At 63.4% G+C, this 13,333-nt stretch overlaps 2 protein-coding genes across 5 annotated transcripts; one reads left to right on the top strand and one right to left on the bottom strand.

The window, feature by feature from the left end:
• Window positions 1-305: 305 nt before the first annotated feature.
• Window positions 306-6,781, top strand: SLC25A39 (solute carrier family 25 member 39). Of its 3 annotated transcripts, XM_054396404.1 has the most exons (12): window positions 306-329; window positions 2,807-2,915; window positions 2,997-3,056; window positions 3,676-3,720; window positions 4,351-4,460; window positions 4,595-4,662; window positions 4,780-4,904; window positions 5,042-5,248; window positions 5,313-5,422; window positions 5,653-5,734; window positions 5,827-5,907; window positions 5,985-6,781. In XM_054396404.1, the coding sequence occupies exons 2-12, from the start codon at window positions 2,819-2,821 to the stop codon at window positions 6,098-6,100; spliced, it is 1,101 nt and encodes a 366-aa protein (XP_054252379.1). In that variant the 5' UTR covers window positions 306-329; window positions 2,807-2,818; the 3' UTR covers window positions 6,101-6,781. The 3 variants fall into 3 exon arrangements, with proteins under 3 accessions (XP_054252379.1, XP_054252380.1, XP_054252381.1); XM_054396405.1 differs by lacking the exon at window positions 306-329 and having other exon boundaries at window positions 2,784-2,915; window positions 5,042-5,215; XM_054396406.1 differs by lacking the exons at window positions 306-329; window positions 3,676-3,720 and having other exon boundaries at window positions 2,784-2,915; window positions 5,042-5,215.
• A 983-nt stretch (window positions 6,782-7,764) lies between these two features.
• RUNDC3A (RUN domain containing 3A) lies at window positions 7,765-13,057 on the bottom strand. 2 transcript variants are annotated; one of them, XM_054396524.1, is made up of 11 exons: window positions 12,951-13,057; window positions 11,078-11,193; window positions 10,773-10,936; window positions 10,108-10,193; window positions 9,909-9,998; window positions 9,710-9,790; window positions 9,401-9,566; window positions 9,035-9,192; window positions 8,447-8,584; window positions 8,169-8,275; window positions 7,765-7,907 (listed from the first exon to the last, which is right to left on the bottom strand). In XM_054396524.1, the coding sequence occupies exons 1-11, from the start codon at window positions 13,055-13,057 to the stop codon at window positions 7,765-7,767; spliced, it is 1,356 nt and encodes a 451-aa protein (XP_054252499.1). The 2 variants fall into 2 exon arrangements, with proteins under 2 accessions (XP_054252499.1, XP_054252500.1); XM_054396525.1 differs by having other exon boundaries at window positions 10,773-10,906.
• Window positions 13,058-13,333: the final 276 nt, after the last annotated feature.

The raw sequence follows: 13,333 nt of genomic DNA, 5'->3' as shown, positions 1-13,333 counted from the left end.
CAGTCTCTGTGCCAGGCTCACCCCTCTCCCTGCAGTGTGTGTGGCAGGCTCACCCCCGCCCAGCACTGGCGGCGCCAGGCGCGTTCCCGCACCACGCGGGTTCTCGCCGCCGGTTGCAGCCGCCGGGCCAGCAGGGGGCGCCGTGACGCGCGCGACCGAGAGGCGCACGCGCGTGCTGCCGGCGCGGGGCGGGGCGGAGCGGAAGTGGCGCGCGGGCCGGCGCGCGGCCGTGGGGCTCGGGGCACCCATGGGGTTCCTTAAAGGCGCCGCCACCCGCCCCTATCCCGGTGCCGGCGGAGGGAAGCGCCGCGTCTGGCTGGAATGAGCAGGTGGGGAGAGGGCCCCCCTCCCGGTGACCCCCCCTGCCCCCGTGACCTTCCTACTGACCCGGCAGCCGCTGCCTCAGTTTCCCCCGGTGGAGGGGGTCGTACGCTGGTTTTGGGGGGTACATGCGGCTGCGGGGGGTCCCCTCCGCGCCGCCGGCCTTGTTGGGGTGGGAGGGAAGCCTCAGGACACGGAGTGCAAAGCCTGGAGGCGTGTTAGGGCGGGGGGCCCTGCAGACCCTGAGAGGGTAGGTGCAGCGCCTGCGGAGGCGGGGGCGTGTGTTTGGGGGTGGTACAGACTCCGACAGAGGGGATCGGGTCTTTGGGGGGATCAGCAAACCCCAGTGGAGGGGTTGCAGCCCTGGGCTGGGGGGCATGAGCCCCGAGGGAGGGGGCGCAAACCTTGAGGGGAGTTGCACAGGGGTGGTCCAGCGCCTGCGGAGGGGGGTGAGTGCTTGAGGGGGTCTGCAAACCGCAGTGGAGTGGGCACAGCCCTGGGCCGGGGGCTGCGAGCCTGGAGGGGGTTGGCTGCAAACCTTGGAGGGGCGGTGCAGACCTCAGGGGTGCAAGCTGCAGTCTGGGGGTGGGGGTCACTAGGTCAGCCCAGGGGCACACAGGGTGCGTGGTTTGTCCTCCAGCCCACCCTCGGTGTGGGGGGGCTGAACCGTGGCCGACCCCTCCTCAGAAGCCCTGGTCGCCTTCTCTGCCTGTCCCGGCAAGTGCCCAGGTCCTGCCCCAAGCAGGGCAGTGCGGGCGGGGCTGTACCCTGGCAAGATGAGGCCCCCGGGGCTGTTGGGGCCCTTCCAGGAACGCCGGGGGCAGGGGCGGGTGGAAAACGCAGCTTGGCAGCCCTAGGCTGGAGCAGACCAGGCACTGGGAGGCACCGGAGGGGTCTGTCTGCAGGATTTCCTTCAATGTTCCCCCTTGGACATCCAGCTGGGCCCTTCCTGCACGGGAAGAGGCAGCTGAGCTCCTCCTGCCCCTTGGAATTTCTTCACTTTATCATCTTAAACAGCCATTTGCATTCCCCCAGCATCCCAGCACTGTTCCCAGACCCACCAGTGCTCCAGACCTGGCACAGGGGTGTCTGGATCATGGTTTTAGGGGCTTGATTTATTTGTTTGTTTGTTTTTCTTGGATGGAAAAAGGAACAGCTCCTAGTTGAGCAAGGAGCTGTGATACAGCTGGGAAGCCCTCACCGGTGGCCGGGAGGTGCTCCGCTCCCCAGGGAGGTGGCCGTGTTGTGGCATGTACAAATACCACATATAAAGAGCACGTTTTAAGCCTTTCAAGTGTTGCAGGGCAGAGAAGGAGAGATTTCCTTCCCCCTCCCTTGCATAAGACTTTGTGTGAAGGGAGAGATCCAGCCCTGGGCTGGGTGCCCTGCCCATGGCATGGCTTGGCACTAGCTATGTGGCCCACAGGCAGCATGCCAGGGCTCAGTGCTGTCTCAGCACCATCCCATGACAGGTACAATGGGACCCATGCCCACCCCACCACCAGCACCCAGCTCTCCCAGGGGGGCTGGTGTGTGCAGCTGCGGGATGGACCTATCCCTGCTCGCAGCCTTGGGCACTGAACGAGTCCGAAGGCTGTAAATGGGAGATTTATGACTGCTCTGACCTTGTGAATTGCTGAATCAGATGCTGAAGAGATTTTTTTCTGCATTCTCTGGCTTTGGGGGGAAAAAAAAAAATCGATGGGTTCTGGAAGGCTGGAACCCTCCTGCCATGGCCACGGCGTGGTGAGGACCATCCCTGGGCTGCGGCGAGGGGGAGCAGCTGGTCCGGAGGCTGCACGGCGTGCTCTGGCTCGCTGCTCCGTGTCCTCTTCGCTGCTCCACGTCCCCCTCTCGCAGGAAGGGTGCGATGGCCCCGGCTTCCCGAGGGCAGAAGTGCTGGCCCTGGGGGCCGCAGCCTTGCCAAGCCTCAGCGAGGGAAGCAGAAGGGCAAGGGGGAGGCACGCAGGAGGTTTTTGCTCTGCAAACCCTTTTTGAGAAGCATGTTTGCAAGCTTGCATGGCTGGGGTGAGGAGGATGTCCCCCAGTTCTCCCCCTGCGTGGCTCTGCTGCCGTCTCGGGGGGGGTCTCAGCACGGCTGCCCTTTGGACTTTGCTACTTCCTGTCCCTTAATTTTCCAAGTGCTGGGAGTGAACAATCCTCCTTCCCCAAGGAGGCTGAAGGCTGGCCCGGACTGTCCCCACCTCCAGCGAGGCTGGGCCCCCTGCCAGCAGTGGGGCCTGGGCGGGGGGTGTTATCGGGGCTGTGCTGGCCCCAGAAGCTGTCGCTGTCCCCCCTCAAGGGGCAGCACGATTACAGGGGGGGCCGCGCCTGCCCTGTGCCGTGCCGATAGCACTGCCAGAAGTGGGGCAGAACTCCCTGCGCCCATGGAGTGGGCATGTTGGGGGGGGGCATCGCTCATCCCCGGGCAGGGACCCCCCCCCTCATCCCCCAACCTCAAGCATTCCCCTGGTGTGTGCTGCAGGCAGCCAGTGCCATGGCTGAGAAGACGTCGCCGAGCCCCAGCGGGGCCATCACGCCCCTGCAGCAGATGCTGGCCTCGGGCACAGGAGCCATCCTCACCTCCCTCTTCGGTGAGCACCCCAGGGAGTGGGTGGGCACCGTGCTGGGGGGGTTGGCACGGGCAAGGTGTCTAAAGGATGGTGTCGTTTCAGTGACACCACTGGACGTGGTGAAGATCCGGCTGCAGGCCCAGAGGACTCCCTTCTCCAAAGGTAACCAAGGTGGGGGGCTCCAGCCAGCAACCCCCTGCCCTGTCAGCCACTGAGGAGCCCAGATGGGTCACCCAGTTGCCAGAGTTGGTGGCCAGGGTTTCTCAGCTCCTGAGCATGGGGCCATCACGAGGTGGCAGGATACCATGGGCCCCTCATCCTGACGGGCTCAGGGGGCCCTGCCAGGGGAGCCAGGCTGGTGCTTGGCTCCATCCTTCCTGCTCCACAGCCCTGTGCCAATGCCTGGCAGCCCCCTGCCTGCTGGGGAGTGGAGTCTAAGGGCTCAGCCTGCTCCAGGTGCTTGCTCTAATTCCCACTGCCATTGTACCTGACTCCATGATGCTCCCCACAGCTTCATTTGAGCAGGAGAGACCCCATGGGTTCCAGCCCTCACCATCTGCCCCTCTTCCTCTGGGGTCATGGAGGTGGGGCTGGTCCCAGTGGTCTGGTTTAGTTACAGTAAAGACCATTTGGGAAGTGGCTGTGGGGGCTTCCAGCCCCTTCATCCACGGAGCTCTCCAACTGCCTGGCTTGGAGCTGCAACACAGACGTGTCCCAGCCTGGGGTGGTGGCAGCATGTCCCCCATGTCATCGCTCAGCCTATCCCCATTGTGTGTTTCAGCACTGCCAGCTCAATCTGTGCCCTGGGGTGCTCAGCAGGCCAGATGTGAGTAATACCCAGGGGCTGTGGGCAGCTCCTGCCACCAGCGGCTTCGCTTTGCCAAGCCCTGGCCCCGGTTCGCTTCCCTGCTGGTGGTGGTTTGGGCTCTTGGGCTGAGAGAATGTTGCTGTCTGCTGTGGGGAATGGGATTGTCCCCAGCCCCACAGCATCTCCTGCAGCCCTGCTTTGGGGCTGGCCTGAGGGTTTGATGTGCAGCAGGCCTGGCTGTCTGTGGTCCTCCTGTCCTGTCAAAGTCCCCTTGGATCTTTGCCGCCTTGCTTGCTCTGCACTGCCTGGCCTGAGAGTATGGTGTGGGAGCCATACTGTAGCGGATTCCCACTGTGCCAGGGCAGCAGAGCTGATGTCAAGCGAGTCAGAAGCTGGCTCCTGCTGTGCTGCTGGCCCTGCATGAGGCTGGATGACCCCCAACCCATGGGTCTGGCCATGGCTGGACCCTTGCTGGAGGGTTTTCCTTCTCCTGGCCTCCGTCTGGGGCTTTTCCCCACCAGCCTTGGGTGTTGAAGGTTTGGCTTTCCTAGAAGCAGCAGTGGGTTTGGGGATCAAATAGGCTGGGCACAGGGCAGAAGGGAAAGGTCTCCTGTCTAATGGTGATGCTGTCACACCCCCCCCCCCCAGGGAAGTGCTTCCTCTACTGCAATGGGCTCATGGACCACCTGTACGTCTGCCAGAATGGCAACGGCTGCGCCGCCTGGTACAAGGCTCCCACACGCTTCAACGGCACACTGGTAGGGGCTGTGGGCACAGGAAGGGTGGGCAGGGGCCTCTCTGCCCTAGACAGGGGTCAGGGTGCTTGCTGCAGAGGGTATTTGCCCATCTTCCCCCTCTGACCCTTCTCCCTGGGGCTGTGCTCTCTCCCCAGGATGCCTTTGTGAAGATCACACGCTACGAGGGCATCAGGTCTCTGTGGAGTGGCCTGCCCCCCACCCTGTGAGTTTGGACCCTGCTTGGGGGGGAATCTGGGTGCCTAACGCCTGCCTGGGCACATGGGCATCCTCCCCAAGCCTCCTGCCAGCCCCTGTCCCTCACAGCCCTCCTCCTCCACAGGGTCATGGCTGTGCCAGCCACTGCCATCTATTTCACCACCTATGACCAGCTCCGGGACTATCTGCAAGCTCAGACGGGGAGCCGCGGGCACCACATCCCCTTGCTGGCCGGTGCCCTCGCCAGGAGTGAGTACCCCTCCTCCCCAGGGGTCCCCTTGTGCCCACCCTGCATCCTCACAGGCATTGGGAGCCCACGTTGGGCACCCAGCTGCGCTGGCTCTGTTCTGGCTGCTGGAGCTGATGGGCTTTGTCCCCTGTCGCAGTGGGGGCGGTGACGGTGATCAGCCCCTTGGAGCTCATCCGCACCAAGATGCAGTCCAGGCAGCTCAGCTACCGGGAACTGGGTGTCTGCATCCAGTCAGCAGTGGCCCAGGATGGTTGGCTGTCCCTCTGGAGGGGCTGGGCACCCACCGTGCTGCGGGACGTCCCCTTCTCAGGTATGGCTGCAGGGCCACCAGTGGCACCAGCAGGTGGGGAGGCTGTTGTGTTCAGGGTGCCCCCCTCACAGCACTGGTGGTTTTGTCTCCCTCCCAGCTCTCTACTGGTTTAACTATGAGCTGGTGAAGGAGTGGCTCTGTGGGAAGGCTGGGCTGGATGAGGCCACCTTCATGATCAGCTTCACGTCCGGAGCCATCTCGGGGACAGTGAGTTTGGGGCCCTGGGGTTTGCTCAGCGGGAAGAAGGTGGAATGGTCCCCATGGGCAGCAAGGGATGGAGCTGGAGTGGTACTAGGAGGTGATGGCAGAGCCTGAAATAGGCAGGGACAGCACTGGGAGGTCATGGCAGGGCTGGGACAGCATCAGGAGGTGATGGCAGAGCCAGCACTGGACAAGGACAGTGAGGTCCCCTCACCACCAGGCTGCTCTCCCCGCAGGTGGCTGCAGTGCTGACCTTGCCCTTTGATGTGGTGAAGACCCAGCGGCAGATTGAGCTGGGAGCCAGCGAGGTGCACCCAGGTGAGGGGGTGGGCTCCGAGTGGGTGCCTTGGGGTGTTCCCTGGTGGCATAGGGACACCCCTGTATCCTCACCCACTCCCTTCTCCCCACAGTCACAGCCTCCAAGCCTTCCTCAACGTGGCTGCTCCTGCGCCGGATCCGGGCCGAGTCTGGTGCCCGGGGGCTGTTTGCAGGTAAGGCAATGTGCCCCCAGCCCTGGACTGGACTCTGCTGGTGTCACTGAGGGACCATAACGAGCTTGTCCTTGCAGGCTTCCTGCCCCGTGTCATTAAGGTGGCACCTGCCTGTGCCATCATGATCAGCACCTACGAATTTGGCAAGACCTTCTTCCAGAAGCTGAACCAGGAGCGGCTGCCAGGGTTGTGAGCTGGGCCTGGGCTGGATGTTTCCGGTGCCCTGGGTGCCAAGTGCCAACCCACACCCCCTGCCCCGGGAGCAGCGACTCGCACTCGGCTCTGCAAAGCCCAAGTGCCTTTGTCCTGTGCACTGGGGGACATCTGTGCCTGCTGCTGTGACGCTAGGGGGGTGTGGAGCCCCCGTGCCCATCCCTGGAGGCTGGACAGATGTTGCTGCTGGGTTCATGGATGTTCCAGCGACGAGGAGGTGCCTCAGGAGCCTCAAGGCAGCAGGAGATGGGAGATGGGGCTCCATCGAGGACCAAACCCTCGGAGGGGGCTTCCCTGTGCAACGGCCGAGACTCCCAATCCCTGCTCCAGCTAGAGGTCTGCTCCTGCTCACTATCAGTCACACACAGCATCCCCTTGCCCACCCTGGATGGCATGGGGACATGTCAGGACCTTCTGGCTTCCATACCTCTCCTCCTCCCATTTGTGGTGTCTCTGTCCTCTGCCTGGCCCTGAGCTTGGACCCTGCACGGGGACAAACCTCACTGCTGCTCTCGGGGGAAGAGGCTGGCAGGAATTCTGGCAACTTCTGCCCCTTCCCTGTCCCCTCACCATGAGGCTCTGCCCCAGCAGCCTGCTTGGTATGGGCACAGCTCCAGCTTGCCATGGGACTCCAGGGGGGAATTTCTCTTGTTTTCTTAAATAAAAGCAATTATTTGTCTCTTAGGACAAAGATTCTCTTCCCTGCATGGCTGGGGAAGACATTCCCACAGGTGACCGCAGTGGGCATGGGCATGGTGGTGCCACCCACCATGTCCTTGCTGGGCTTTTACCAGGGGGGAAGGAGACCCCAGGACCTCCCTGCTCCCCCTGCAGCACTTCCCCACTATTGACCTGCTCTGTCCCAAAGGTGTTCTCCCTGCCCTGGGGAGCTGGAGGAGGTTCACTGAACTGCCCCTACCACCCTTGCCTCAGGCAAGACCTCGTGGCTGGGGGACATGGGGTCTTGTCCCACCTTTTCCCTCTCCTGGCTGGGGGGAGCTTATGGAGGCCACCTTGTCTTGCTGTGTTTATTGATTTCTTTTGCTCCAACAAGGCAGATGGGACTGAAGTAAAAACCAAAATCACCCGAAACCCAGGGGAGGGAGGGGGGGGGGCTGTCCCTGTCTTGGGGATGCTGCTACAGCTCGTCCCAAAAGAGAGGGACAGACCAGCCCCCCTGCAGCCCCTGGGGGGAGCTGGGTACAGCAAAGCCCAAGGGGAATGCCCAGGGCTGAACAGGGTGGATACCAAGACTGCCCAGACCCTCAGCCCTGGAGGGGTTTTGGCCCTGAACCCCCACACCTTGCTCCCCAGCAGCATTCACTCCCAGTGTGTGTTCCCCCCCGCCCCCCGAGCACAGTTCACCCCTCCCACCCCATCCCCAGCTCACGTAGGTCCCAGTCCAGCATCCCCCATCCCGACAGGTCCATGTCTCCAGCCAAGAACCGGGCTGGGGGTCCAAGATGCAGCGAGGGCAGGATGTCAACATAGGGAGGGGGATGCCTGTCCCCAGCCTCCCCGGTGGGTTCAGCAAGTCTCTCGTCGGTCCCAGGATGGCGAGAGGTGAGGGAACACGAGGTCAGTCCTTTGCCGCGACGCTGGGCCGGGGGCCCGAGCCAGGGGGCAGCGAGGGGGCCGGGGGTCTCAGCTGGGGCTGCGGGTCGGGCTGGCTTCGGTGCTGTCGCTCACCAGGCACTCGTTGGACTTGAGGCTGGCCAGGGACTTGCAGCTGGGCAGGGAGGCCAGGGAGCCGCAGAGCCCCAGCATGGAGGGCGTGGGGTCCTTCCCTGCGGGCACAGAGTGGGGGGACAAGGTCAGGGTGCAGGGGCTGTGACTTTGCACCCCGGCCTCGCTGCGGGGACGACGACGACGGGGACCACCTCACAGGGCTGGACCTGGGTGTCCTTGCACTCATGGGACTGCATCACTGCCATGAGGATGGGGGCTTCTGGGAGGGGAGGGGTGGGTGTCAAGGTGCCTGAGTGTGTGTGTGTGGAGGGTCGTGCTGAGCCCTGCGGGGCACCCTACGATGAGGGGGGGGGTCTTACCCAAGGGCCCCCAGGGCTCCCCTTCGCGCTTGCCCTCGCCCAGGCGCTGGGAGTCGGAGCTGAGGCTGTTCTCGGCCGAGAGCTGGTCGGTGCTCACGAAGCTGTGCCTGCGGAGGGACGGCGCTGAGCCCCCCTGCCCCACGGGCCCCAGGGCCAGCACGGGCCCACCACCAGCCCTCCTCCACATCCCCTGCCCGGGGCAGACTCCCTCCCGCCCGGGGTGAGATAAGATGCTGGGTGCAGGTTGAGGGTGACTCTGGCCCCTCCAAAGGGGTTACCTCCTGTAGAGTTTGCTGTCCGAGCCACTCTCATTGCCATTGAGGGTCCCCAGCGAGGGCCACTGGTTCACCAGGGGGGTCACCATCTCCTTGGAGAGCTGGGTCAGCTGTGGGTTCTCACAGGGGATCAGCCCCGTCCTGCAGCAGAGGTGGAGTGCTCAGGACCCAGCACAGCCATCAGTGCTGGGCATCAGGACATACAGGACACACCACAGGACACAATGAACACTGGAGACCCTTCATGTCCTGCAAGGCATATGGGGAATTGGGGACCGACCACATCCCACAGGATATGTGGGACACTCTTTGTGTCCCACCTCAGTACCAGGGACCTGCCACCCATCACATCCCATGGGGCAGAGGGGTCACTGGGGACCCACTGTGTCCCAGGGGACATATGGGACACCCAGGCATTGAGAACTCACCACCCATCACACCCCACAGGGCATATGGGGTGTCAGGAACCACCCTTCATGGTCAGGGGGGCCTTGGGGGCCCACCCAGAGCTCACAGAGCATCCAGGCTCCAGAGACCCCCCTACCCACAGTGCCCAGCCAGGCCTGGCATCAGTGGCTGGTCCCTACTTACAGCTGCTCCTGCAGCTCCAGGATGACACCTTCCAGCTCCCTCTTCTCCAGCTGGTTCTGCACCATCACCTCCTCCAGACGCAGCTTCAGCCGCTTGTTCTCCGCCTCCAGGTCCTTCAGCTGGGACTCCCTCAGCCGCACCAGCTCCTCCAGGTAGCCCTGCATGAGATCACCATCAGCAGCTCCCTGCTGTGCCAGCTGTACCCCCGAGCCACCCAGGGTGCCAAAGACAGGCCTGTGTCACCACAGCAGCAGGATGAAGGGTTGTGGGTACCGCCAGGCTGGCAGGGATGCAGTGGGAGATGCTCTGGGATTGAGCATCCCAGAGGAGTTGGCACTCAGGTGGCCCCATCCCAGCTCCTGGTACCTTTTGGGCATAAACGATGCGAAATTTCTGCTCCATCTTGCGCCACTTGTTGTACCAACTGTCCTCATCAGTGACCAGGGGCAGGTAGGGGTGCTCGGGAGAGCTGTCCTCACTCGTGCTGCTCTCCACGCTGCCCCTCTCCTCCTCCTCATTCAGGTAGTCGTAGCTGGGGGCATTACAGGGGTCTCAGCAGGGGTGGCACCACGATGGATGGTTGGCATGCATTGGAGAAGCCCAGCTGAGCTTCTCCAGGGTGCTGGGGGCTAGACAATGGGGCCCCCACCCCAGACAGGACACCCCAGCTCTTACCTCTGCGTGAACTTCAGGTAGGGCGTGTAGTCGATGACCACGGGGGTTTTGCCATCCATCACCTCGCCCTTCAGGCAGAAGCTGAGTGGTGGCAGGAGAAGAAGCAGAGGGTGAGGGCAGCTCGGGGAGGGGGGGGTGCAGCCAGGGCAGGGCCAGCAGGGGCAGAGTGCCCACGTCCCACAGTGCCACCTGTCCTTACCTGAAGTCAATGGCACTGAGCCCAATGAGCATCCCGGTGAGCACCGAGGACTCATCCCGCAGCATGATGGCTCCGTCGTCATAAAACCGCCTGCAAGGAGACCCGAGGCTGCCTGGGCACCCACCAGCACCCCCGTACCCCTTGCGCTGCCAGGGTGCCTCAGGCATGTCCGTGGCCACCCAGGCCATGGGCTGCTCACCTGGTGGTCCTGCTGTCCTGCAGGGCTGCGGTGATGTACTCAGACATTCGCTTCTCCATCAGCGCCACGCGGATCCAGGCCCGGCCCTGCAAGGCACCGGCTCCTAAGCACAGGTGGCACCACTGCCTGTGCCACCAGTGCCTGTGCCACCACTGCCTGTGCCCCCACTGTCTGTGCCATCTTCAGCTGTCCCTCCACCATGCTCCCACCTGCTCCCTGAGCTCTGGGTACCCAGGGTTGGGTGGTCCCTACTCAGGAGATGCTTCTGGTCCCATTATCCTACATGAGGACCCAAAGATCCTGTTTTATCCCAGTGACCCTCTGGGGTCCTGTGGGGTGAGATGGGTTTGCAGGAGGGCAGGGAAGAGGAAATGGAGTCGAAGAGGGGATGAGAATAAGGATGAAGATAGGGATGGTTTGGATGGGGATGGGGATAGAGATAGAGATGGAGATGGGTATAAGGATGGGGATGGGATGGGAATAAGAATGAAGATAGGGATGGGTTAAGGATGGGGATGGAATAGCTTTGGGATGGAGACAGGATGAGACTGGAGATGGGGTAGGGATAGAGATGGGGCCATGTGCCAGGGACAGAATGTGAATGGAAACAGGGGCAGGAACAGGAAAGGGGCCTGGGCCAGGGCTGGGGCTGGCACCTCTCTGACCTTGGCCCTGGAGGTGCTGATGTTCTCCATGTTCTCGATGCTGCTGACGCAGTTGTTGGGGACTTTGCTGCAGGCCAGGCGGATGTAGTCCCAAAACCCTCGCTGCCCATCCGAGCTGAACCAGCTGACAGGGCCTGTGGGCACCCAGGGGCTGCGGTCAGGAGCTGCCGTGATGGCAAACCCCCTTGGCCAGAGCTCCACGGTGCCAGCCTGTGCACAGACACCCACCCACCACATGGCACAGGGATGGGGACAGGGACATGCCAGGGGCTGCCTGGGCACCTGTCCCCACAGACCACCATTACCTTTAAAGCGGTGGCTGAGGATCTGCTCGAGGATGGCAGCGAAGTTAACGAACTCCTCAGAGGAGTCGTCGATGGGGTCTGCTGTGTACTTCTCCAGCAGGGTCTTCACTGAGAACCTGGCGGGGGGAAGGGCACCGTGGGTGGGAGGGGACGGGCACCACGGGTGGGAGGGGACGGGCACCCAGCACCCCTTAGGTTTCATCCAGGGAGCAAAACGCTTTTGCAGACGTCGGCTCTGGAGCCCAGCAGTGGGAGGAGGGCTCCGGGCTGAGCCGTAGGCTGCGGCTCGCTGACCCCCGCGTCCCCGCATCCCCAGGGACCCCAGCGGGGCGGCTGCCGCTCCCCCGCCATGCAAGTGGCCAGGAAAGGCGAACAAAGGCTCCTTTCCTCCCCGGCCGTGCGCGGGCGGTGATGGCTTCCCCTTCCGCCCTGCTGCCCGTGCTGGGTGAGGAGGGATGCTGAGGATATGAGGCACGCTGAGCCCAGCAGGACAACAGGGGACAGGGCAGGTGCATGGGGGTATCACCCTGTGTCTGGGTCCCTGTGTTGTGACAGCATGGTCTGGAGGTGTCCCATGCCACGGTGAGGAGCCCTGAGGGTCCCCATGTCATGACAGCAAGGTCTGGAAGTGCCCTGTGCCATGGTGAGTTGATTCAGGGGGTCCCTGTGTCATGACAACAGCATCTGGAGGTGCCCTGTGCCATAGGAAGATGATCTAGGAGATCCCCATGTCATGGTAGCAGGGTCTGGAAGTGCCCTGTGCCATGGTGAGGAGATCCAGGAGACCTACAGCTCGTGACAGGAGGGTCAGGAGGTGCCCCGTGCTGTAGTGAATTTATCCAGGGGTTCCCCATGTCATGGCAGCAGGGTCTGGAAGTGCCCTGTGCCATAGCAATGAGCCCTGAAGGTCCCCATGTCAAGACAGTAAGGTCTGGAGACGCTCCATGCCATGGTGAGAAGCCCTGAGATCTCCTAGACCCCACGATGCCTCCAAGCCCTAGTGCCCCCCACATCCGCCACAGGTAGCTCTGGGGCCAGGCTCTCAGCACAGCCCAGCACCAGCAGGTCCTGACATGGGGCCGGTGAGGGGGCATCACCCCATCCCCACACCTGGGGTTTGGGGACAGGCAAGGACCCCCAGGACCTTCTTTCTCCCCACCACCCCATCGCTGCCCCCGCCAGGTCCAGCTGGTCTCCATGGCAACCGGCATCCTCCATCCCTGCATCCTCCATCCCTCCAGCCCCGGAGCGGGGCCCTGACGTCACTTCCTGGGCCCCCCACCCGCAGCGGGGGGGGTCCCGGCTTGAGCCCCCTCCGGGCCTTGCTGCCCCCCCCAGCTTCCCCATCTTTCCCTGTGCCCTCCTCTGCACCCCCCACCACCCGCTCCAGCCCGACCCGGCTGCCCCCGGCATCCCCAGCATCGGGAGCCTCCATGTTGTCATTGTGTCCTCCATCGCCTCTCCTTGCAGCCCCCCACCCAGCCCCACTGCCCCGATCCCACCACCCTCAGCCCCGCCACCCCCTGTCTCCTGTCCACCGCCCCCCCCCCGCTCCCATTCCCGCATCCTTCTCCTCCCAAATCTGAATCCCCCCTCCAGCCGCCAAACCTAATTACTTCCCCCCCCCCCCCCCCCAAACCGACTGCAGCAACACCAGAAAAATCCCCCCCAGGGTGAAAAGGATGCGGGCGGTGGGGGGGTGTGTGGTATGACCCCCCCCCATCCTCTTCCAGCCCTCCCCATCTCCATCCCCATCTCCTCCATTCCCAACAGCGGTGGTCCCCTTTTCTCTCTCTCTCTCCCCCCTCCCCTTTCCCTTTGCTCTCCCCACCCCTCTCTGTTTTATGGTGCCCCCCCCAGCCCCCCCAGGCACCTGCAGACGGTGATGAGGTTTTTCCTCTCCACGGCAATGTTCCTGGAGGAAGCTTTCTTGTTGGAGAGCCCCAGAGCCATGGCAGCCCGCACGCAGCCCGCTGCCATCCACCGCGGGCCCAGCCCTGCCACGGCCACGGCCACGGGCGATGCCCCTTCTCCCGTGGGTGTCGTCCCCCCTCCCACCGCCACCCCAACCCCAGCACCGCGCAGGCTTTGCTCCCCCACCCCCCCTCAACGATGATGCCCACGCCGCCGGGCCGTGCGCCGCCCCCCCCCCCCCCAAAAAAAAAAGGGATGCGGGGCCTGATGCTCTCCCCGCCTCCAGACACCCCCCCCCCCTTAAAAAAAAAAATCTCTCCCTTGGGGGGGAATATAAAGAGA

This window comes from Indicator indicator, chromosome 37 (genome assembly GCF_027791375.1).
Source record: "Indicator indicator isolate 239-I01 chromosome 37, UM_Iind_1.1, whole genome shotgun sequence".
Classification (NCBI taxonomy): Eukaryota; Metazoa; Chordata; class Aves; order Piciformes; family Indicatoridae; genus Indicator; species Indicator indicator.
The sequence above is the reverse complement of the archived record's forward strand: the minus strand, read 5'-3'. Positions and strand labels throughout refer to the sequence as shown.